General features: G+C 42.3%; 1 protein-coding gene and 1 long non-coding RNA gene across 11 annotated transcripts in view; one reads left to right on the forward strand and one right to left on the reverse strand.

The window, feature by feature from the left end:
• Positions 1-26,351, forward strand: part of LOC309842603 — a 69,114-nt gene that overhangs the window by 22,179 nt on the left and 20,584 nt on the right. For 3 of the 4 annotated variants that reach the window (XR_014299688.1, XR_014299689.1, XR_014299691.1), the window contains exon 2: positions 22,932-23,075. This is a non-coding gene — a long non-coding RNA (uncharacterized lncRNA). Of the gene's footprint in view, positions 1-22,931; positions 23,076-24,403; positions 25,090-26,351 lie in introns of those variants that run through there. The other variant, XR_014299690.1, reaches the window with a different exon arrangement.
• RHBDL2 (rhomboid like 2) overlaps positions 1-26,351 on the reverse strand; it is a 50,487-nt gene that overhangs the window by 13,499 nt on the left and 10,637 nt on the right. For 2 of the 7 annotated variants that reach the window (XM_082687015.1, XM_082687010.1), the window contains exons 2-5: positions 21,215-21,552; positions 14,136-14,399; positions 11,287-11,435; positions 7,532-7,644 (exon numbers count right to left, since the gene is read on the reverse strand). In XM_082687015.1, the coding sequence (XP_082543141.1) occupies positions 7,532-7,644; positions 11,287-11,435; positions 14,136-14,399; positions 21,215-21,262 (574 nt within the window). In that variant the 5' untranslated portion in view covers positions 21,263-21,552. Of the gene's footprint in view, positions 1-7,531; positions 7,645-11,286; positions 11,436-14,135; positions 14,400-18,187; positions 18,209-21,214; positions 21,553-26,351 lie in introns of those variants that run through there. The other 5 variants (XM_082687016.1, XM_082687011.1, XM_082687013.1 and 2 more) reach the window with 4 other exon arrangements.

Genomic DNA, 26,351 nt, shown 5'->3' on the forward strand with positions numbered 1-26,351 from the left:
ATGATGGGCATATAACCCTGTGACTTAAGTAAAAAAAAAAAAAAAAAAAAACACAATTAGGAGCGCCTGAGTGGCTCAGTGGGTTACGCCCTGCCTTTGGCCCAGTTCAAGATCTCAGGGTCCTGGGGTAAAGCCCCATATAGGGCTCTCTGCTCAGCAGAGAGCCTGCTTCCCCCCTCCTGCCCCCCTCTCTGCCTGCCTCTCTGCCTACTTGTGATGTTTCTCTCTGTCAAATAAATAAAATAAAAATCTTTTTAAAAAACTGAATTAAATACTTAAATAAGTGAATTGTATGATATATGACTTAGCTCTCAGTAATCTTACTTTAAAATGTTGGTAGTTTCTTAAAAGTTAAACATACCCTCTGAAAGGATCCGGTCATTCCATTCCTAGGTATTTACCCAAGAAAACTGAAAACATCTGATTACACAAATACTTACACACAAATGTTCATAGACGCTTCATTTGCAATAACCCCAAACTGGAAACAACCCCTAATGTCCATCAACAAGGAGAATGGACAATTTGTCTATTCCCACAATGAAATACAACTTGGCAATAAAAAGGAGTCAACTATCGACACACACAGTAACATGGATAAATCTCAAAATAATTATGCTGACTGGCAGAAGCCAGACAAAAATAAGAATACATACTCCAAGATCCCACTTATATAAAATTCCAGAAATACAAATTAATCTATAATGATCAGTAGTTGCCAGGGAAAGGACAGGGAGGGGCAGTAGAGAGCAATTCTCAAGGGTCACAGAGAAACTTTCTGGGGAGTGATGGATACATTTCTTATCTTGATTGTGGTGATAGTTTGTTTCATGATTGTATACATGTATCAAAATTGTCATACACTTTAAATATGTGCAGCTTATTATATGTCAGTTATACCTCACCAAACAGAAAACAAAACAAAAACAGATGCGAGGGCATATCCTCTGAGCTTCTGAGTCAGTAGATCTGGGTGGGATCTAGATGGGTTTAGCTATGACAAACTCTCCACGTGACTGTGATGATCAGTCCCACTGGGGACACTGGGTAGGACTGCACACCAGCACTTCGATCTTTAATGTGCATACAAATCAATTTTGGATTTGTTCAAATGCAGATTCTGATTAGTGGGTCTGGTTGGGGCCCAATATTCTGCATTTTTAATGAGCTCCCAAGTGATACACATAAAACTAATCCATGGATCACACTTTGCCAGGAGCAAAGATGGGGAAACTAAAGTTATTTGACATATTAAGGAATCTAGAAAAAAAAAGCAAGAAAGACAGTGGACAAGAGGAAGCTTTTAGAAGTGATGGACATGTTTATGACATAGATTATAGTGAAGATTTCACAGATGTATACTTATCTCCAAAGTCATTAAGTCATATACATTAGATATATACAGATATTGGTATGCCCATCATAACTCGAGTTATTTAAAAAAACATTTTACATCAAGTTCCCCTTAAATTCTTTATGTATATATAATTTCTTTTTTTGAACATTAGTAAAGATTATGGTTCCAAGGAAAGAAAAGAAAGGCAATGGGGCCACGTAGTGGAGGTAATGAGCAATCTTGGATGTTTTGACTTTCTTCTGGACGTTGTCAGTTTTTTAGGAAGGATATAATATGATCTAATCTGTGCTTGAGGAAGGTGACCCAGGCAGCAGTGTGAAGACCAGAATAGCAAAAAGACACACACCTGCCAAGAAACTATTGCAAAAATAGCCAGACGATGTGAACAGGTTAATCACGTTCTCTCCTCTCTCTCCCCTGAAACTGGGGCAGGGCTGATTCCACAGGTCGAAATCAAGCTGCGGGGGGGCGGGGGGGGGAGACCCATGCAGATGCTAGAGCCCTGAGGGCCTCACCAGCACAAAGGCTTTCAGGGGCAGGAAAAACAGGCGTGTGCAGGACCAGAAGTAGAAAGTGGAAAAACAGATTCCACAAAAGCAGGATGGAAGCCCCTGGGGAGCTATGTCACTGAGCATTGCCAAGTCTGTCTCATGAAGGTTTCCTGCTCTCTGGCTCCACTGCTCTAGGAGGCTAGTATCAGTGAAAAAATTTCAAGCCCTGCAAAAGGTTGGCTTATGTCCCCTCTAAAAAGATGTGTTCACATTCTAATGCCCAGCACCTCACAATGTGCTATTGTGTGGGAAAAGGATTATTGCAGATATGATTAATTAAGATGAGGTCATGTTGGATAGAGTGATATGACTGTGTCCTTATTAGAGGAGACAGGCACATGTGAATGGTGAACTCCATGTGACAATGGAGGCAGAGCACGAAGGGCTACAGCTGCAAGTCAAGGAATGCCAAGGACTGATGGTCACCACCAGAAGCTAGGGAGAAGGGAGGAAGGAAGCATTCTTTCACACAGGATCAGAGGACAGAGCATGGTCCTATTGACACCTTGATTTCAGACCTCAAGCCTAACTGTGAGATAGTACAGTTCTGTTGTTCAAACTACCCAGTCTGTGGTTCTTTGTTAGAGGAGCCCTAGGAAACTGATACAACCAGCCACTTCAATATAAGTATATTAACTTATTTGTAGGTTGCATATAAAAGTACTACTAATGTGAGTGTTTTGATGGCAGGTACATTGTATTGGTTTTCTTTCATATACTAATATGTATTTTTAATATAAAATAGATTTTTTTTTAAGATTTTATTTATTTGGCAGAAAAAGAGGCAGAACAAGCAGGGAGAGCAGCAGAGGGAGAGGGAGAAGCTCTGCTGAGCAGGTTGCCGGAGGCAAGGCTCGATCCCAGGACCCTGAGATCAAGACCTGAGCCAAAGGCAGATTAGCTTAAACTACTAAGCCACCCGGGTGCCCCTAGAAATAGAATTTTTAAAGGATGAAACATTGATTACACAATATTTTTAAATCATTTTTACTTTATTATTGGTACAAAAACATGGTTTTTTTAAAGATTTATTTTAGAGAGAGAGCACACGCAGGGAGAAGAGCAGAGGGAGAGGGAGAATCCTCAAGCATTTTCCCCACTGAGCCTAACACAGGGCTTGATCTCACAAACCTGGTATCATGACCTGAGCAGAAATCAAGAGACAGCGGCTTAACTGAGCCACTCAGGCACCCCTGGTACAAAAAGTGTTTACCAAACCATGAAAAGACAAAAAAGAAATTTAAATGCATGTTTCTAAGTGAAAGAAGCCAATCGGAAAAGGCTATGTGCTATGTGATCCCAACTATATGACATTCTGGAAAAGCTAAAACTGTGGAGGCAGCGAAAGGATCAGTGGTTGCCAGGGGGTTGGGGTCAGAATGGGGGTAGGGATGAATAGGCAGAACACAGAGAATTTGGGGGACAGTGAAAATACTCCATATGATACTCTTAATGATGGATACAGGTCATTACACATTTGTCCCAAACCACAGAATGTACAATGCCAAGGATGAACTTCTTTATGGGCTTTGGGTCATTATGATGTGCCAGTGGAGAATCCGTCAGTTGTAACGAATACCCATCTGTAGGGGAATGTCAATAAAGGGGTGGGGGGAGGGGATTATGCATGTGTGGGGGCAGGGTTATGGGGAATCTCTGTGCCTTCCTCTCTATTTCTCTGTGAACCTAAAACTTCTCTAAAAAAACAAAGTCTTTAATTTAAAAAAAAATCAATGAGCAGATTTATAAAAATAAGCTTCATTATTTGTTTGAAAATCCTCATTAAATATCATAATTCTGAAGTACAATATATACTCCTAGATTGTTATTTTCTATAGAAATTTCCTCTTACTCATAGCCAAAATGTAAAATTTTAAAATGACATGTAGTTTCAAATGGGAGAATTATATCATTGACTTTGCTTACTCCAATTATGAAAAAAAAAAAGTGTTGTAATTTACCTGTTAATCTCCACCTTTCCCAGCATCAGTCCTCTGTTCATGCAACTCATCAGAAGGTGTTATAAAATAGGTTTAAAACCCACTAAAACTCTTAACTGAGAACTCTTGAAACTGATGAGAAAATTGTTTCCTGTGTTTTAAGTGTGAATTTCTAAGACTTGTTGCATCGTTCCCAGCAGCAAAGTCACCCAATGAGAGAACGATTTCCAATTATTAGTTTTTAAAATGCCCTTTCAGAGCATAAGTATTTTTGGAAAAGCAATTATGTTCTTTCTCCTTGTTTGAAAAATGCTATTATGTCATCAATGGAACATATTTTGCATTTGCTTTTTCAACACCTGTTCAGTAGCATCCTACTGAAAACCTTTTGTTAACACAGGGCAAAAAAAGTCAGCAAATTAGACACTCATCTTTTTGTACAAGAAAAATGCATAGTCTTTAAAATGAGCCAAAGAGGAGAGGACTCTCACTGATTTCAAGACTTACAGTGTGTACAGTAGTACGGACGACATGGTATCGGTGGAGGGTACCACATAGGTCAATGAAACAAACAGGAGAACTCAGAAACAATGCCCTACAAATACAGCCAACTGATTTTTGACAAAGGTGTAAAAAGAATTCAATGAAGGTAATAGAATTTTTAATAGATTGTTGTGAAAATATGAAGTCATTTCCAAAAATCCCCAGAAGAACCTCACTCTAAACCTCACAGCTTCCTCACTCAAAACAGAGGCCATATTCCAATGTAAAGCATAAAACTGTAACATAAAGGGTAGTGTAAGAGAAAATTTTCAGGACCTAGAGCTCAGTGAAGAGTTCTTAGACATCACCATGAAGACGATTCATAAAGGAAAAAATGGTAAATCAGATTTCATAAAAATTAAGAACTTTTGCTCCATGACTCTATTAAAACAGTGCAAAGGCAACTACACATTGAGAAAAATATACCAGTCAACTACTTATTCAATAAAAGACTAGGATCTAGAATATGTCAAGAACTCTTAGAACTCAATGGTCTAGAAAAACCTAATTAGGGGGAAAAAAAAAGGAAAGGAATACAATTAGGAAATGGGCAAAAGACATGAGCAGGCATCTCACTAAAGAGGTTAGGCACATCAACAAGTGTTCAGCATCATTAGCCATCGGATGGCAAATTAAGGACTAAGGCCATGATGAGATATGGCCTTAGTATCACATGCTTCTGAGCACAGCTGAAGTAAGAAATGGCAACAACACGAACACTGGTGAGGATGTGGACAACAGAATCCCCTCTACACTATTGGGGGGAATGTAAAATGGAGCAGCCATTCCAGAAAACATTTTGGCTGGTTCTTACAACAACTCAACAGGCACTACCATACAACTTCAGAACTGAGCGCTTGGACATTTATCCCAGAGAAACGAAAACTTCTGTTCACAAAACTTGGTACTTCTGTTCACAAAAACCTGTACACAAACAGCTTTTTTTTTTTTATTAACAGCTTTTTTTGTAATAGCCCCAAACTGGAAACAACCCAGATAGGCTCCAGGGAGTGAAGGGTTAAAAAAATGGTGGTCCATCCGCACCATGGAATACTACTCAGAGATAAAAATGAATGAAGTATTGATACATACAGCAGCCTACATGGGTCTCCCAGAGAATGATGCTGTGTGAAGACAGCCAACCCCAAAGGCAATATACTGTATCATTACGTTTATAGAACATGCTTGAATTGAATTACAGAAACAGAGAACAGATTAGTGGCTGTCAGGGGTGAAGGAGGGGTGGGGGATGGGGAAGAAGAGGCGATGGCTGTGAAAATACAATGTGAGGAATCTCTGTTTTGCACCTTGACAGTATCAAGGTGGATGTCCTGGTTTGGAAACTGTACTAGAATTTTGCAAGCTGTTACCATTGGGGGTAACTGGTGAAAGAATACTTGCAACTTCAATGTAAAAAAAAGTTTAATTTAAAAAAAATGTTTCCAGGGCCCTGGATGGCTCAGTGGGTTGAGCCGCTGCCTTGGGCTCAGGTCATGATCTTGGGGTCCTGCGATCAAGTCCCGCATCGGGCTCTCTGCTCAGCAGGGAGCCTGCTTCCTCCTCTCTCTCTCTCTCTCTCTCTCTCTCTGCCTGCCTCTCTGCTTACTTGTGGACAACAGAATCACCTCTCTGTCAAATGATTTCTCTCTGTCAAATAAATAAATAAAATCTTTAAAAAAAATAAAAAATATGTTTCCAATAGAAAGTTGAAGTAGGCTCAGGGGATTTGCTTAAAACCATAATTATATTGCTTTGATATTCATGTAACTCAGAAACTTTCTTTGACTTTGGAGTTTGAAAAAGTAATGGTTAACTTGAATCTTGAAGAAGGGAAAAGATGTTAAAATCTTGAGTCTGAAGAAACAGAAGGCAGTTCATGAGAAGAGAGGTGTTTCATCCCCATTATGCAGGTTAGAAACGGAAGCTCAGAAATGTCAGCAACATTCCCATGTTCACACAGCTAATAAACGATAAAGGTAGAATTCAGGATAAGGTTCTTCAAAAGACCATATTCATTTTAATATAGTACACTAGCTGCTAGAAATAAAAAGATTGTAGCTTTAGGGGTGCTTTATGGTTTTTTTTTTTTTTTTTTTCAGTGAGTTAAAGCCTCTGCCTTCAGCTCAGGTCATGATCTCAGGGTCCTGGGATCAACCCGGAATTGGGCTCTGCTCAGCGGGGAGCTTCCCTCTCTCACTCTCTCTGCCTGCTTGTGATCTCTGTCAAATAAATAAATAAATAAATAATCTTAAAAAAATGTTTCCAATAAATAAATGGATAGATGGGAATTCTCATACTTTCTCCTCCGACCAAAGTGGATCCTCTTAAGACACACCCCCTTTCAGAGATCACTGCGTATTTTGCCAGTTCCCTCTGAGCCCTGGGCCCCTGTAGCTCTTCTCTATGTTCCCTTCAAGCCATCTTTCTTAAATGCACATTGGCTCGTGTGACTTCCCAAGATCGCTAGTCTGACATGCTGGGCCTTCATGATCTGGCTTTTAAGTCTCTACCCAATATATATGCACCTGGGCACCAACATATACATAACTTCCAAATGTACAAAAGCCAGTCTGATTCTGAGATACCTAAGGACAGGCACAATGACCTATCTCTGTGTGCTTCTCTCAAATATTTTAACTGTTGTGGGGTTTTTTGGTTTTTTTATGGGTTTTTTTTTTTTCAGTTTACTTATTTATTAATTTATTTAAGTAATCTCTACACCCAATGTCAGGCTCAAACTCACCATCCTAACATCGTGAGTAGCATGGTCTTCTGACTGGTCCTCTAACTTTTCTTTCTTTCTTTTTTCCTTTCTCTTTCCTTTTTCCTTTCTTTTCCTTCCTTCCTTCCTTTCTGTACTTTCTCTCTCTCTCTCTCTCTCTCTTTTTTTTTTTTTAGCTTTATTTAAGTAATCTCTGCACCCAACGTGGGGCTTGAACTCATGACCCCAAGATCAAGAGTCCCAAGCTTTTCTGACAGAGCCAGCCAGCTGCCGCTGATTAACTGATTTCCAGTGCTTATCAGGTTCCCCAGCATGTATTAAGAATACAGGAAATCTTGACTTAAATGATTACTTTTGCCTTGTGCATTGTGCCCTCAGAGTGCAGAGGCATTGATTCTGTTACCCTCAGGATACTCACCTGCAATCACTCCTGCCAGGTACACCAGCCCTACTCGCAGGCCTTTGTGGACCATTTCCAAGGGAATACCCAAAGCGAGCTGCATAATGAGATTCCCCACGATGTGCTGAACTCTGCAGAGACAAACACAGTAGTCCCATATTACGACTAACCCATACTGTTGTTTCTTTGGGACATGAACAGGCATTGGTGTATTGTTTCTAGTTCAAATTCCATTTTCTAATTTTTTTAGGTGACTTTTTTTTCTTTAATAAAAATCTCAACACAGTGCCTCAATATGTAAAACCGATAAAAGGACATTTTGGAAGTATCATTTATTTTGTAAGTTCTGTCTTGAAACAGTGACTGACAACATCAAACGATCAGTGATAAGGATGGCTTAAGGAACATAAACTTGAAGTTAGGCTCAGATGACTATTGCCATGTTAGGTCAGCCCCCCGCATCTGATCCTGTTTCCGTAGCATGGTAATGAAAAAATCCTAATTCACACGTATCGAGTTTTAAGTTTCAATAGCTTTGTTGTTGTTGTTTTTCTTCTTTAAGGGAGGCTCCATACCCAACGTGGGGCTGGAACTCTCAACCCCGAGATCAAGAGTTGCATGTGCTACTGACTGAGCCAGCTGGGCACCCCAAATTTCAACCGTTTTTTAAACAACTGGTCTTGCAATCTTAGGATATACTTTTTTTTTTTTTTAAGATTTTATTGATTTATCTTACAGAAAGAGTGAGAGACAGAGACCGCGCATGAGCAGGGAGGAGGAGCCAGAGGGAGAGAGAGAAGCAGACTCCTAGCTGAGTAGGGAGCCCAATGTGGGGCTCAATCCCCGGACCCTGGAATCGTGACCTGAGCCAAAGGCAGATGTGTAACTGACTGAGCCACCCAGGCACCCCAGGGTATTTTTTTATAAAACAGAGATGGCGGGGCGCCTGGGTGGCTCAGTGGGTTAGGCCGCTGCCTTCGGCTCGGGTCATGATCTCAGGGTCCTGGGATCGAGTCCCGCGTCGGGTTCTCTGCTCAGCGGGGAGCCTGCTTCCTCCTCTCTCTCTCTGCCTGCCTCTCTGCCTACTTGTGATCTCTCTCTGTCAAATAAATAAATAAAATCTTTAAAAAAAAAAAAAACAGAGATGGCAAGAGAAACCGCATCCCCAGTTCTGTTTTAAAAAGTCCAGGGGTGAGCTGCTGAGCAAGGAGCCTGCTTCTCCCTCTCCTTCTGCCTGCTGCTCCCCCTGTTGTGCGCACTCGCACTCCCTCTCATTCTGCCAAATAAATAATTAAAATCTTAAAAAATAATAAAGTTGAAAAAACAGTTCCCCAGAACAAAAAAGAAAGTTTACACTAGCTGAAGTTAGTATCTCCCATGTACTACAGTTTGGCATATAACATATTTGAGTGCAGGTGGTTTTTATTTCAGTTCTGAAAGAGGTAAAAATATTTTTAAATAAAATTCATATTTTGCTTGTCAAAACCCACAGGCATCTCTGAAGAATCTCTGAATGTACCTTGGTACATTCCCACATTCTAGTCATCCTTAGTTTAGTTACTATGTAACACAAGAGTTTTTTTTTTTTTTTTAAGAGATTTCAGCTTAGGGGCGCCTGGGTCACTCAGTGGGTTGAGCCTCTGCCTTTGGCTCGGGTCATAATCTCAGGGTTCTGGGACTGAGCTCCACATCAGGCTCTCTGCTCAGCAGGGAGCCTGCTTCCCCCTCTCTCTCTGCCTGCCTCTCTGCCTACTTGTGATCCTTCTCTCTCTGTCAAATAAATAAATAAAATCTTTAAAAAAAAATAAGAAGACTATACAGTGAGAGGAGAAAAGGCATAAGGATGAGATCCCCCATCGTGGACCCGGAATAGAAATGCTGACTTTTTTCATCAAATTTTATCTACCCTTCCAGGTCTAGCTTGAATCCATGACATCTGGGAAACCACCCCCTCTCGGATCTTTCTGTCTTTCTGTTTCTGTTACAGTGACTAATCCCACATCCATCTCCTTACCACCTGTCTGCTTCCTTTAGTGAGGCTGGAAGAGCTCATGTTGACTTTGCCAGCCTCTCATAGTGAGGGGCAGCTGTGTCCATGGGTCTGGCCATTGAAATGCAGGACAGAGCAGCACCCGTGGGAGACTAGGAAGAGAGCTACTTTCTTCGCGAAAGGGATGAATATCCCCAGCACCTGGTCTACCCTTCCCCTTCCTGCTTTTAATGCCCAGCTATGCTGCCAACTTGCAACCATAAGAGAAAGGTCAAAGGAGAAGCAGATATGCCAGCACAGAACCAAGAGTCTTGGCCTTGTTAAACTGAGGAACTAAGCACATACCTCAGGGCTTCTTACATGACAAAGAATTAACCTCCATTTGTTTAGGGCCCATTAGATTTTTTTTTTTTTTTTTGTTACCTACAGCCAGAAGCATTCTGAACTCCTATACCCCACTATGTGACCTGTCCTACACAGCCTTGAGAATTCTTTTTGAGGGCCTTACTATGTGTCAAGCATTGCAAAAATTACATTATAACCACAGCCTCATTTAATCACAGCAACCTTATAAAATAGGTGCTGCTACCCCATTTTATAGATGTGGAAACTGAGGCACAAAGAAGTTAAATAACTACTGTATACTATAATACTATATGGCCTCCCATTACTATTTAACTGACCTGACCATTTGCCCTTATAATTTTCAAGTCCTTGAGTACAGGAACCACATTTGCTCAGAACATGTTAAATGAAAAAGCAAACAAAGTATCCACAGAAACTGGGCAATGAGCAATTTTGTCCTTATTTTTCAAGTCTCTGAGCCCTCTGTCCTGTCATGGATGCCTATTTAGCCACTGGCCACAGTCATCCTTCAAGATCCAAGGCTGGGTAGGTCATACAGACGAAGCTGGCCTCATCTGAACCCCCAGGCGAAGCGTCTACTGGAGAGGGGGGGCCACAGCAAGCTGCTCATGGTCTGCGGTGGGCATAGTGAATCTTGGGTTCTGAGCAAGGTCACAAAATACTATTAGCATATAAGATACTATAACTAGGGACTCTTGGGTGGCTCAGTCAGTTGGGCATCTGCCTTTGGCTCAGGTCATGATGTCAGGATCCTGGAATTGAGTCCTGCATCGGAATCCTTCCTCCTCAGGGAGTCTGCTTCTCCCTCTGCCTACCACTTCCCCTGCTGGTGCTCTGTTCCTCTCTTTCTCTTTCTGATAAATAAATAAAATCTATTTTTTTAAAAAAAAAGAAGCTGTAACTAAAAAGCACTGCATTGCCCATTGCTCATATCAGTCCAGATGGACCACAGTATTATACACTCCACAAAGCACTCGCAAATTAATTCTCCTTAAGTGTATGGCAGGGCAGGGACGGAGGGATTCCCCTAAAGGGAATATTTTCACAACATCAAACAACTAGGGGAACATACATGTGCTTTAGTAACGATGGGGTCTCTTCTCACTAATCTCCCCATATAAATGCCAGGATCAGGCAGTTACAATGCAATACAAAGTCCACTGGACTTGGAGTTAGCACGGATAGGTTGAGGTTCTAGCGCTGCAACTTAGCCAAGTGACACAGAGCAAGTAACCACATGCCTGAAGCCTCAGACACAAAGCGGCAGGAGTAATCCTTGCCTCCCGGGGCTGCTGAGGATCAAACAAGATTATGGACGTCTAAGTGCCTTATCAGTAATGAAGCACTGACCCGATGCTGGGAGCTACAAGTACTCGGCCGTCACCTTCGACATCAGTGACTTACGGTGGTGTCTTACCCAGCGTGGACCAGCATATAGGAGACAAACCTCCAGGCTTGTTCCCGCTTCTCGGGATTGTAGGTAAAGGGACTCTCCAGGATGCCTGTGTCCAGGGTGATCCACTGTTTCTGAGGCTTCCACACGGCATAGTAAATAAACACCGCCAGCTGCCAGGGAGGGGCAGACAAGAATGTTAACCACCTTCAGCAGAGGGTGGCCCCGGAAGAACCCACGGGCACTACTACTTTGCTCTCAAACACTCAGCTCTCAAGTGGGCCCCTCTGTTGCATGTGCTCAGGAGATGACAGGAATTGGGGCACCTGGGTGGCTCGGTGGGTTAAAGCCTCTGCCTTCAGCTCAGGCTATGATCCCAGGGTCCTGGGATTGAGCCCCTCACTGGGCTCTCTGCTCAGCGGGGAGCCTGCTTCCCCCTCTCTCTCTCTGCCTGCCTCTCTGCCTACTTGTGATCTCTCTCTGTCAAATAAATAAATAAAGTTTAAAAGAAAAAAAAAAAAAAGACAGGAATTCAATGTCCTCGCCGTATATCTGACCATGTCACTGGTCATATCCCACTTCTCCAGTGATGAGAAGCAGCCCTAGGCCAAATATAAAGGCTCTTTCCAAACCCCTCTACCCCTTACGTATCCTCCACCCCTATCTTCCCACACCCAACATTTTGTCTTTCACTTCCAAGTTATTATGAAATTAAGTCGCTGCTGGCCTCCAAGGAACAGAATAGGGAAAGGGAATGATAATGACTCTATAGCACAGAAGCCCAGCAAACACGACCTTAACGGAGTGAGGGAGGTTCAGGTTGCCAGGGATGTCATGGGGATGTCCCATACTCCCCAATGTGACATGAGGACAAAGGCACTTCGCTTCTGTATGTTCCTCCCCAAAACCTGTTAATTCCAATCTAATCAGAAGGAAAACCTCAGACAAGCCCAGACTGGGCAATTGTCTACAGAAATCTGGCCCGTACTCCTCAAGACTATCAAAGTCATGAAAAACAAAGACAGACTGAGACAACTGTCACAGATGAGAGGGCACTGGGGAGCCACAGGAACATACTACAAGGTGATACTCTGGGTTGGAGGGTACAGAAGGGACAGAAAAAAGACATTAATGGAAAAGCATATTAAAAACTCCAAAGGAAGCCTGCAGTTTAGTTAATAGTAGTATACACATGTCAGTCTCTTCATTTTGACAAATGTGCTATGGAAATGTAAGGTATTAACAGTGGGAGAAAGGAAGTGAGACCTACACAGGAACTCTCTGCACTATCTTTGTAACTTTTCTATAAAGCTAACATTAATCCAAAATAAAAAGTTTATCCCAAAAACTTTTATTTGAAAAACAGATCTTTCTGTGAGAGAACAGGCATCCCAGCACCCGCCCCACAACCCTTCTATAGAGAACTGCCCTCTCCACAGCACAGACCCCAGTGGTCATGTTCGGTATCATGTGACCTTATCCTATTCCCCAATTCCCACACTCACCAAGCACTCCCACACCTGACTGGACCATGGGTAGGCCCGCCAACCCATAGGCTGGCAGGATAACATGACAGAGTGTGCCAGAAATGTTGATACATTGGGCTTTTCTTTAACTGAGCCATAAGAGGCTAGGTCCCTATGCTGGTTAATGTTATGTGTCAACTTGGCGAGACCATGACACCCAGAGAGATTTGATCAAACATCATTCTGGATGTTTCTGTAAAGGTATTTTTTAGATGAGATCAACATTTAAATCAATAGCCTTTGAGTAAAGCAGATTACCCCCCATAACGTGGGGTCACATCAGTTGAAAGCCTCAGACTGACCTCGTCTGAGGGAAAGGGAATTCTGCCAGTATGACTACCTCTGAACTCCAATGGCAACTCTTGTTCCTAGGTCTCCATTCTGCTGGCCTACCCTAGATTTTTAACTTGCCAAGCTTCCATAATGGCACAAGCCAATTCCTTCAAATGAACCAATCTCCCTCTCAATATACATGTGTAGATAGGTAGATGGATGGATGGATAGATAGATATAGATGACAGATGATAGATAGATAGATAGATAATATGTGTGTGTTTGTGAATGTACACACCCTATTGGTTATGTTTTTCTTTAGAACCCTAATATAGTCCTTGATAAAGAAATTGAGACATTGGTGGGAATTAAGAGGATTACATTACATATGGACTTCCTAATGTCCCTGAAGTCACACCCACACATATCTATCCCCCACCCATTCTTTTATGAGACATCATGGTAGGTGCCATGAGGCTCAGAAGAAGCCCAGTCCCAGCCCAGTCACTAAATGTGACCTTGGGCAAGTCATTCCAGCTCTCTGGGCCTTGTACTCTTTTTCTGGACAACAAAAGGGCTGATGAGATCAGAGTCTGAAAACACACTACTTGCTGCCCACAGTAGGGGATCCCATTTTTTTTTTTTCCCTACTGAAACTGGAGGCAGCCCTAGAGCTCTTCTGGTTAGGTGTCTCTGTTGGCTCCACAAAAAGACCTTAACCAATCAATCTGAGTTGGTTCATAAAACCAAACCAATTTGTGACCCCAAGATTATTTGGTTTCTAAAGCCCCAGCAACTAAAATGAAATGAAGCCACTGAAAACTATAGTCACTGCTGGGCAGTGAAAAGTAAAACTCAACTCTTGGCTGAAAGCGACTGCAATCATAGGAAAGACCCAAGGGGGCTCCAGAGAGGGTGAGGTTGAGTTCCGTGTGTGCTGGACTTGCCACCACTAAGCTCTCTTCCTTCCAGTCTCTCCTCTTTCCTCCTGGTCTTGTTGCAATTCCCCCCTTTCCCCTAGTCTTGTTGCAATTCCCCAGTGGTACTTGCTCTAGTGCCCACCGCCCAACATACCTCAGCAAGGCTGACGGAGATGATAAACACAGGGGGTGGGAGGCAGTTAGCTCTCTCCAAGTATGTTCTTCGGACCTTTTCAGGAAGCATCCATTTTGAGACAACCCTATGGACCTTTTTACTCTTGAAGGCTTCACGTCCACCGTCCTCTCTCATTTCCTGCTCTTCTTCCAGCTCTCCTTCCATGTCTCTATCCATATTCAGATTCATATCCTCCATCTCCAAATCATGATCAGCAGCCATTGTCCTGGGTCCTCCCTCCACCTGAAAGGGCCATGGAAGTCAAGGAAAAATAGATAACCTGATAGTCCTTGGGACATGCTCTGTCCTGAGCTCTCTGGTATAACCATTGATGGTTTCTAAGGCCTTTCCTATATACTGATAGAAGGCAACTTAAGATCTGGAGCCCAGATACTTATACTATCCATTCCCTCATCATCTGGTTCAATTGTGGCAAAGTACTAGGGTCTCCCCAAATGAGGGAGAAGACCCCCAGGGATCATTTCTGGTATCATCTATTGCTACCACCTGAAGGATGGACTAGAGCCTTGGAATAGAAACTCTACCTTGTATACCCTTTCCTTCCCCTCTGCCACTGACTGTCAAGTCAGCCATCAGCATAAGAGATGCCTTTGTCATAATGTGATACATCTCAGAGCTTACACCATACACACTGCATAACTGAACCCAATCTTGTCCACCTGGAGTAAATGGTCTCCTTTCCATTTTTAGGTCTCCTTTCCCTTCTTAGTTTCATCTTGCTTCTACTCAAAGGCCAGACATAGGTCTCTGGTTCCTGATTCAGAATCAAAAACAATTTACTGAGCAACTACTGTATATCAGGAACTAAGCTGGGGCTTTCCCATCTATTGACTCATTGGACTTCCACAATAACCCCAGAAGGTAGGGTTTTGCAGTCCCATTTATAGTTTAAAAAAAAAAAAAAACTGAGCAGCTCAACCTGCACCCCTAAGAAAGATTCAAGCCTACACCTTTCTAAAATACCCACACTGCCCATTCTTTAGCACACTTGAGGAAGGAAAGCCATTCCTTACTGGTTCTCCAGGCACAAGGTCAATACCCTTGCTGAAACACATCTTCCCAACAACTCTCTGACATCTGGAGCTCTAATTTCCACATCCGGTATCCCCTTGAACTCAATCCTCAGCATTCAATTATTCAAGCATTTATTCAGTAAATATCTACAAACACCTACTATGTATCAGGCCATCATCTACCCCAAAGTGTTTATAATGTAATGGAGGAGACGGAGGTCGATAAAAATCATACAGATAACTGTATCATTACACCGTGATAGAGGACACCAAGCAGGTGGATAAGACACCAAGGGACACCTCACTGTAACAGTGAGGACAGATCCATATACTCTGTGCTTTCCCGGTGCCATGTTCTATCCATTTCCTGTTGGTCTGGTTCTGCTATTTTTTTTTACTCCTGGTTAAACTACTTAAATCACTCAAATGTTTCTGTGGTCAAGGGGGGTGGTGCTCAAAAATGAAGGGGAAAAAATAATAAAAATAATGTTGCAAAATAGTACATAGAGTACAATCCAATTTTTGTAAAAAGTAGTGTACTGATACACATACAGGAAAAAATCCAGAGAATGAACCATGCTTTTATCTGCATGGTGGGATTTCACTACATTTTTGCCCTCCATGGAGGAATGGATCCAGATTTTGTGGATCCTGAAGTGTAAACAATTTGGGGGGTTTTCTTTGGAAAAATAATATAAAATGAAAATTCCAAAATATAAAAATTACAAAAGTGGATACACGGCCTTTGAAGGAGCCCAAGCCAAGTGAGAGATCTGAAGGTTAAGCTTTATTAGCTTCAGAGAAAATCCACCTCTGTTTATATTTGCTTTTTTTTTTTATTTTATTTTTAAGTGATCTCTACATCTGATATGAATTTTGAAGTTACAACCCCAAGATCAAGAGTGACACATTCTACTGACTGAGCCAGCCAGGCACTCCTATTTTATTTTTTAAAGTATATATTACTATTTTAATTAAAAAATAATAATAAAGCCATATCTATGACACCTTTACCTGATCCTAACATCTCAACTACTGTACTGTTTCTCCCCTCCCCTTTGTGGCCCAATGTCTTGAAGAAAGAATCTATACCCTAACCAGCTGGTCATCTGCATGCCCCACTGAAACTGATCTCCTGAGTTACGCCCACCAAACAAATCCACTTCCGGAGCGATGTGAGTCCCAACCGTGAATGCAGAGTACTCTTGGCACTTCAGAATATATCCCCACTGCAAAATCTCACGTATTCCTCAGAATTACCTTAAGTAAAAAGAAGGCAATGATTATGTTCCCAATTCTTCTCATCTTCAACCTCCCTAACAGACTTTCCTGTTGAAATCTCTTCCTCCATCTTTCATCTCAATCATAATTCATTCACTGATTTCATTCTCCTGCTCCCCAGACACAGGCATTCCCTCTGCATGCTTCAATAACACTCTTTTCTTTTTAAGATTTTATTTATTTATTTGACAGGCAGAGATCAAAAGTAGGCAGAGAGGTGGTCAGAGAGAGAAAGGAAGGGAAGCAGGCTCCCTACTGAGCAGAGAGCCCTATGTGGGGCTCAATCCCAGGACCCTGGAATTGTGACCTGAGCCGAAGGCAGAGGCTTTAACCCACTGAGCCACCCAGGTGCCCCAACTCTCTTTTCTTGCAACTGGATTTCTCTAACTCGGTGAAGAGGAGTGAACTAGTGGCAAGGTCACTAGACGACAGAACATGGGTTTTGCACTACTCAGACCCTGGGGAATGGCCTTGTCTTGTTTTTCTTTGCAACCCTAGGCAATGACCCTGGGACTGGTACCATGAACAGTAGAACAGTGGTTTCTAGGGGTGGGGAAAGGGGGAAATGGGGAGTTGTGGGTTTAATGACTACAAAGATTCAGTTTAGGAAGACAAAAAAGTTCTGGAGATGGATGGTAGTGAGAGTTTCACAACAAGGTAATGTAGTTAATGCCACTGAACTGTACACTTAAAAATGATTAAAATGGTAAATTTTAAGTTATGTACATCACACACACCCACACACACACACACACAAACTAAATAATGCGAAACTTTCAAAGTCATTGTGAAGATCAGATCTAGTGTTTGTGTCACCAATATGGGCTTCACCAATGATATCTTATAATACTGATATTTTCAGTTTAGGTTAATGTAACTAATTTTCCTAAATGACCCCAAATAAAGTTTTTCACTATATATTTTTTTTTAAAAAACATAATGGAGCCAGATGTCTGGGATTAGAACACAGCTCTACTCCACACCAACTGTACATGTAGGTAAGTCACTTCAGTGTTCTGAGCCTCAAATTACATTTTTTAAAGATTTTATTTATTTATTTGACAGAGAGAAATCACAAGCAGGCAGAGAGGCAGGCAGAGAAGCAGGCAGAGAGAGAGAGGAGGAGGAAGGCTCCCTGCCAAGCAGAGAGCCCGATGCGGGACTCGATCCCAGGACCCTGAGCGATCATGACCTGAGCCGAAGGCAGAGGCTTAACCCACTTAGCCACCCAGATGCCCTCAAATTACATTTTTTTAAAATGTGGTAAAATACACATAACATAAAATTTACTACTTTAACCACTTTAAAGTGTACAATTCAGTGGCATTAAGTACATTTACAGTGTTCTGCACTCATCACCTCCATCTCATTCAGAAACTTTTTTTTTTTTTGGAAAGATCTCTTTTTCACTTTATTTTGTCAGAGAGAGAGCACAAGCAGAGGGAGAAGCAAACAGAGGGAGAAGCAGGCAGAGGGAGTAGCAGGCTCCCCCTGAGCAAAGAGCCCAACATGGGGCTCAATCCCAGGATCCTGGGACCATAACCTGAGCTGAAGGCAGACACCTAACTGACGGAGCCACTCAGGCATCCCTTGTTCAGGAACTTTTTCATTGCCCCAGGCAAAAACCCCGTACTCATTAAGCAATCTCTCTATAGCCACCTCGCTCCAGTCCATGGCAACCCCTAATCTACTTTCTGTCTCTATGGATTTACTTACTCTGGATATTTCATGGAAATGGAATCATACCATGTGAGGTCTTTCGAGTATGGCTTCTCTCTGTAGTAGTAATAAGTTTTCAAGGTTTATCTGGGTTTTGGCCTAGGTTAGTACTTCATTCCTTTTTTTTTTTTTTTTTTTTTTTTTTTTAAAGTAAGTGCCACATCCAGTGTGCAGCTTGAACTCACAACCCTGAGATCAAGAGTCTTGGGAAGGGGCACCTGGGTGGCTCAGTGGGTTAAAGCCGCTGCCTTCGGCTCAGGTCATGGTCTCAGGGTCCTGGGATCGAGTCCCACATCGGGCTCTCTGCTCAGCAGGGAGCCTGCTTCCCTCTCTCTCTCTCTCTGCCTGCCTCTCTGCCTGCCTCTCTGCCTGCTTGTGATTTCTCTCTGTCAAATAAATAAATAAAATCTTTACAAAAAAAAAAAAGAGTCTTGGGAAGGGACTTGTAGTCATGGGTGAAACAGGTGATGGGGATTAAGGAGGGCACTTGTGATGAGCAGCATCCGGTGTCCTACGTAAGTGATGAATCACTAAATTCTACACCTGAAACTAATATTACACTGTATGTTAACCAACTGGAATTTCATTAAAAACTTGAAAAACAAAAAAGAAAAAAAAAGAGTCACATGCTCCACTGACTGAGCCAGCCAGGCACCCTGTACTTCATTCTTTTTTATGGCTGAATAATTTTGCGTTGAATAGATATATAAACACATCTTTTAAAACATTTAATATATTCACTTTATAGATATAAGAGAGAAAGCGAGAGAGAGAGAGAGAGTAGCAGCAGGGCGGAGAGCAGAGGGCCAGGGACAAGCAGACTCCATGCTGAGCACAGAGCCCCACATGGGGCTCGATCCCAGAACCCTGAGATCAAGACCTGAGCCGAAACCAAGAGTCAAACGTTCAACCAACTGTGCCACCCAGGGGCCCCTACAAACACATTTTGTCTATCCATGTGTCTGTTGCAGGACATTTAGATCTTTGATGACTATGAATGGAGCTGCTATGAACATTCCTGTGCATTGTTTGAATCCCTGTTTTCAGTTATTTGGGGTATGTACCTAGGAGTGGAACTGCTGAGCTATATAGTAATTCTATATTTAATTTACTGGGAAACTCTCAGATTCCATTTTAAAGTGGGGATAATTCAAAAAAATAGAAATAAAGTGGGGATAATGATAGAACTTACCTTGTAGTATTGTTGGAAAGACTGTTCGAGGCAATGCATGTAAAGCACTTAGAATAGTATCCGGCACACAGTAAACACTCCATAATTGTTAGTTATTATTCGCTAAGAATGGTTGCGTGGGTGTGTGGATGGTTGAGATGGACGGAAAGACGAATGGGGCTGAGTCTAGGGCCTATTTTCACACTGCAAGTTACTGGGAATCAACTCTTACCGATTTTATTTTTTAAAATAGTTCATTAGGCAGTTTCCACATTACAATAGATTATATTCAGTAAATTTAGGGAAGAAGAGAAATCCCCTTTTATGCTACTTTTCCCCAGCAACTTTTCTGAGAATAAAGTTCCCTCCCCTACATCATCCACCTCCCACTCACCCAACCTCCCAGGGTCAGACACTAAGGCTGTAGACCTAACTATTTCATTAACTTTCCCTGAATGTTGTTGATTATTTCTAGATTTACAACTTCTCATAATTGGCAAAAAAAAAAAAAAAACAGTGTGGATTTAAGATCTGTAGCTTTTAACAGCAAATATTAAAGCATTTAAAAAATAAGTTCAGGGGCAGGGGCACCTGGGTGGCTCAGTGGGTTGAAGCCTCTTCCTTCAGCTCAGGTCATGGTCTCGGAGTCCTGAGATCGAGCCCTGAGTCAGGCTCTTTGCTCAGCGGGGAACCTGCTTCCTCCTCTCTCTCTGCCTGCCTCTCTGCCTACTTGTAATCTCTGCCTATCCAATAAATAAACAAAATCTTTAAAAAAAAGTTCAGGGGCACCTGGGTGGCTCAGTGGGTTAAGCATGAGACTCTTGGTTTAGACTCAACTCATGATCTCAGTATTATGGGATCAAGCCCCATGTCAGGCTCTGCACTTAGGGAGGAATCTGCTTGTCCTTCTCCCTCTGCTCCTCCCTCCCATCCCTCCACCTCCCCCACCTCCACTCACACTTTCTCTCCTCTAAAACAAATTTCAAAATCTTTAAAAATTAATAATAGTAAGTTCAAGGGCACCTGGTTAGCTCAGACAGTAGAGCGTGCAATTCTTAATGTCAAGGTTTTAAGTTTGAGCCCAGCATTGGGTGTAGAGATTACTTTAAAAAAAAGTAAAATAAAGGGCACCTGGGTGGCTCAGTGCACTAAGCCTCTGCCTTTGGCTCAGGTCATGATCTCAGGGTCCTGGGATGAGTCCCTCATCCAGCTCTCTGCTCTGCAGGGAGCCAGCTTCCTCCTCTCTCTCTCTCTCTGCCTGCCTGTCTGCCTACTTGTCATCTCTGTCTGCCAAATAAATGAATAAAATCTTTAAAAAAAAAAAAAAAGTAAAATAAAACCTTTAAATCAGCGAATAAAAGTAAGTGCAGTTAGGGATTTTAACGTTGTATTAATAAGCTCTATGTAAATTAAATTCCCATACACGATCATTTTATGAGGAAATAAAATTCTACACTGTTAATACAACCATATAGCTAAAAAGGAGCTTAAAAAACAAAAAAAACTAATGGGCACCTGGGTGGCTCAGTGGGTTAAAGCTGCTGCCTTCGGCTCAGGTCATGATCTCAGGGTCCTGGGATGGAGTCCCGAATCGGGCTCTCTGCTCAGCGGGGAGCCTGCTTCCTCCTCTCTCTCTGCCTGCCTCTCTGCCTGCTTGTGATCTCTGTCTGTCAAATAAATAAATAAAAATCTTTATTAAAAAAAAAAAACTAAGGATTACATTTCCTCAAAATTTTCTGTCCTCTAGATTTCAAATTTTCTAGAAATTTTTCAGCATCAAGCCCAGTATTTTAGAGAAATGTATTTCCTGTGCTACAAAGATACCTAACCCATTCAGCTCTGCCAAGACTCACCATGGGTCTGTTTTCTTCCTCGGCACATACAGCAAAGGGATCAGACATGTAGTAGTTCAGCCACTTCAGCAGCTAGCAACAGATGAAAATGTTGGTCGCACCTGCAGCATGTTGGTTTTCCCTCTCTTCTCAGCAATGGTCACACTCTGACTTCAAGCCCTGTCTGTGTGCCCTGTTCTTCGGAAACCAGGAGCACCTCCTTGATTAAGCATCTCTGACATCTTCAGGGCTCACAGGTGTGCTTTCAGACTGTGGCATTCCCTGGCCCTCCCACTCCTGTTTATCTTCTGCTCCCACACCTGAATTCCTGAGCACAGTTCACCACCTTGGAAACATTCCTGATCAAACAATGAAAAGATGATCCAAAAAAAAGAGAAAGAAAGTGAAGGATTATCCATACTCATAAAGCTGTGGGAAATGGGTGCAGCATAATTTTGGAAGGCAACTGGGCAGAACCTAGATGCTATGAAAAGCATATACTTTCCAACAGAAACACCGTACTCCTAGAAATCTATCCTGCAAATGTATTTGAGCCAGTACACAAAGCTATATACCAAAGATGTTCAGTGTGGAACTACTTATAGTAGTGAAAACTTACAGAGAACCAGAATATACTTCAATTGGGTTGTTGTATTTTCTGATAATTCTTAGAATGAGCCCCTATGGTCTCCTCTTCCTTATACTGTGCTGAAATGTGCCCACTAGTACCTCTGCTTCTGGGTCCAAGGTTTTCCTCCCTAGGCTAATCTAAGGCTCTGCCATTAATTTTGTCCTTGCATGGGTGTGGTCCAGATAATCCACAGGCTCTACAGGTCAGAGTTGGGACAGAGTTTCTGGAAGCATGCTTTTTTTTTTTTAAGATTTTATTTATTTATTTATTTGACAGAGAGAGAGAGAGAGAGAGATCACAAGTAGGCAGAGGCAGGCAGAGAAAGAGGGGGAGGCAGGCAGAGAGAGAGGGGGAAGCAGGCTCCCCACTGAGCAGAGAGCCCGATGTGGGGCTCGATCCCAGGACTCTGAGACCATGACCTGAGCAGAAGGCAGAGGCTTAACCCACTGAACCACCTAGATGCCCCTGGAAGCATGCTTTAGATTACCAGAATTTTTGATGGTCCAATCACATAAAGCAGGAGTCTCAAAACAACTCGGCAATGATTACAACACATCATAGTCCAACAGAGACATAAAAGCCTCGCATCTATCAAATTATTCACTTGGTCACTTTCAACACGATGTTACATGTGGAATGGAATTATTTACTGCACTGACTGGGCTTTCTTACTCATTAAGCAAAGATCATCCAAGTTTCTTGAGCTTCCTTTAATGTTGGCTTGATGTTATGCTTCACCTCCTACCTTTTATCTTTAGCAGGTGGCTGTCAACTCTGTTGAAATCAATCTTTCTCTGTCTCTCAGTCTCTCTCTCTCTCTGACTCTCTCTCCCTCTCTTTCACACACACACATACACACATGTGCACAGACACACATGCACACACACACACATACAGATCAAAACCGGGTGGCACTGTTATGAAAAGTTCTCATCCTGCCAGTATGGAACAATGAGGGGGAGATTGTTAAAAAGAATGCTGGAAGAGTAGAAAAGACTCATAGCCATTAAACTAAAAATATGTTCTCCCTGTGCACCAAAAGCTAAAGACCTTCCCTTCATGCTTGGCAAGTTTCCCTTTTCTTTTTCTTTTTTTTTTTTTAAGTAGGTGCCACACCCAACATGGTGCTCGAATTCACAACCCTGAGATCAAGAGTCACATGCTCTACCCACTGAGCCAGCCAGACTTGCCGGCAAGTATTCTTAAGAGGAAAAGTGGAAAGAAGTTTCCTGCATCCTGACTGTATCTGGGGTAAGTATTGTTCATGTTATGAATCATAAAGCCATTGTGTTGGCCAAGGATTGGGAAGGGTGGGGCCATGCTCATTTACCCAGAGCACTCTTCTGCTTAACCAAAAAAAAAAAAAAAAAAAAGGTAAAAAAAGATTTCCACAAGGAGATTTACACAGGAGATCCTTGACAATAGCAAGGGATTTTTCCAAAGACTTTCCAGGAGCCTTAATATAACCTATAGTGTCTCCCAAAATTATGTTATAAATTATAGCTGGAAAATTTTTAAGTGATTGCATTTCAGACCCTAAATAATTCTATAATTAGAGATGTAAGGTTATGTATAAAGTTTGTTATGTGAGGAGTGTTAATTAACCACATTCAACACTTTGCACCTAAGGTCCCAAAGAAGAAAAGAGAATAGAACCTCAGTTAGTGAATTGTGCCTCTTCATCTTTAAGTAAAATTTACCCTCTCTCTCAAAAAGCAGTTCCTGCACTGGTTGAAGCACTCATTAAAACAACTTCCCAAGGCACTATTTCTTGTATCTATCTGACATATATGGTAGATCGCTTGGTATCAAAGATCCTAGGCACTGCTGAACTTGACATTCCATGCCAAGTTGGCACCACTGAACTTGACATTCCATGCCAAGTTTATCCATAATTTCTATTTGTGGCCACACAAAAAAGAAAAGAAAAGATAAAGAAAAAAATCACTTTCTCAAGCTTCACTTTTTTCTCATTTCTATTTCTGGCACTATCAAGTGATTTATTTTTAGGAGTCTTTTCTACTCCTCCAATAAAAAACAGATTTTAGTCACTGCATGCATGGTTACCTAGAGGCTGGAAACTCGTACAGAAGAGCAAAATCACGTGAGACATCGAAGTGGCATGGCAGGCTTGGCTCACTCACTAGCAAAGGACTGGTTCCAGCAAAGTCATTCAATTCACATCCCTTTACAATGGCCTTTTGGGGGCAGCTAATAAATTGCAAAAACTGTTAAGTGCTGAAGCTGCAAATGTCAAGGGCTCCCAGTGTCTTCTTTGGTAACATTTATATAATGGCCCTTTGTCAGGGCTCTTGGGGAATTCTTCATCTCACGAATCCTGGCGGGCAGCTAGGACCACTTCCCGCTACCGAAGGTAAAAATCCCCACTCCTTTCAGTTCCAGGTTTCCAGAAAGCTAAGGTTCAGGTCCTGGCTTAGTCTTCACCAATCAGCAGCACTTGCTTTGGATTTTGGTGGCTGGAGCTTGACACCTGGCTAAGTTCTTTATAGCAGTGCACTATAGAGAGTAGCATACCTAAGTGTCCATGCCCCCTGGTGCCAGCTGTATCTTCTATGCAGGTGGCAGCAATGAGCACACAGGAGCAGCATCCAGAGCAAGGGGACCATCTGCACCTACTTGGCCCTGGGATGTGATTTTAGTGTAGTTCTAGGTGCCTGGTCTTCTTTTGTCTTGGCTTATTTTCCCATCCTTGTTTCAGCAGCATTCCAATGATGTTGTAACCTACCCATGACCCTGTGATATACTAAGATATATATATTTGGTCTTCATCTCCAGTTCCCCTGCACAGAGCTCCTAAAACCCTTGGAATTTCCTGACAGGGTTGGGAGGGACCAGCTTCTGTTATTCACAATAAGTCCTTTTCAACCAGACCTGAGTTTAGGCTAAGGAAGTGACTCTTGGAGGATGGGAGCTGACTGCCTGAGGAAATAACCATGTGATGAGAGTGGTGGAACTTTCAGCCCCATCTCTGGGAAGGGAAGAAGGGCTAGAGATTTGAGTTTAATCAGTAATGGTCAATGACCAATCACACCCATGTCATGGATACTCCATGAAAACCCCAAACAGAAGATTCAGAGAGCTTCCAGCCTGGTCAACACAGGAAACACCCAGAAAGCGTGTGAAAGCTCTGTATCCTTTCCCATCCACCTGGCCCCACGCATCTCTTCCATGTGGCTGTTCTTGAGTTGTATCCTTTATATAAAAACCAGTAATAATCAATAAAGTCCTCTCCTAAGTTCTGTGAGCTGTTCTAGAAAATTCTTTTTGGTTTGTTTGTTTCAAATTTATTTATTTATTTGTAATTATTTTTTATTATGTTCTGTTAGTCACCATACAGTACATCATTAGTTTTTGATGTAGTGTTCCAAGATTCATTGTTTACAATAACACCCAATGCTCCATGCAATATGTGCCCTCCTTAATACCCAACACCAGGCCAACCCATCACCATGCTAACCCATCCCCCCACCTACCTCCCCTCTAAAACCCTCAGTTTATTTCTCAAAGTCCAGAGTCTCTCATGGTTCATCTCCCCCTCCGATTCCCTCCCTTCATTTTTCCTTTCCTTCTCCCAATGTCCTCCATGCTATTCCTTATGTTCCACAAGTAATGTTTCAGCAAATTATTAAGCCCAAGGAGGGGGTCACCCCAATTTCTAGCCAGTTGATCAGAAGCCCAAACCCACAATGGGCATCTGAAGTGGAGAGCAGTCATAGGGCACTGAACCCTTAATCAGGGGGGTAGTTGGTGTCAGAATTCCTTGGCATGAAAAACCCACATATTTGGTGTCGGAAGTGTGAGTAGGAGTTGAGATATTGTTTTTCTTTTCTTTTTTTTTTTTTTAAGATTTTATTTATCTATTTGACAGACAGAGATCACAAGCAGGCAGAGAGGCAGGCAGAGAGAGGCAGGAAGCAGGCTCTCTGCTGAGCAGGGAGCCCAATGCAGGGCTGGATCCCAGGACCCTGAGATCATGACCTGAGCCAAAGGCAGAGACCTAACCCACTGAGCCACCCAGGCACCCCGAGATACTGCTTTTTTTTTTCCTACCCAACGTGATTTCAATAAAATTAATTTACTGGAGTCATCAGCAAAAATTAGTTTCTGTCCCCTGCAGCCAAGAACCTAACTAACACCTAAATACCCAAGAAACTCTTCTAAACTCTACCTGGGGTCTTCCTGTCACAAGTTAAACTCATTTCTTGTTCTGCATTAGGGAGACACAGCGTGGGAGGGCACAGAACCAGGAGACTTGCTTTCTGGTCTAGACTCTGCCACTTCCTGGCTGTGTGAACTGGAGCCAGTCCCTCTCTCACCTGTGCCAGGAAATGGACAGTCTGTACCAGACCAAAGTTCCCCAAACTAGTTCTGCCTTCAAATCCCCTCTAGCATTTCTTCTTCTTTCTTTTTTTTAAGATTTTATCTATTTATTTGTCAGAGAGAGAGCGTGAGAGTGGGAGCACAAGCAGGGGAAACAGCAGGCAGAGGGAGAAGCCCTGAGCCACC

This window comes from Mustela nivalis (assembly GCF_964662115.1).
Source record: "Mustela nivalis genome assembly, chromosome: 10".
NCBI lineage: Eukaryota > Metazoa > Chordata > Mammalia > Carnivora > Mustelidae > Mustela > Mustela nivalis.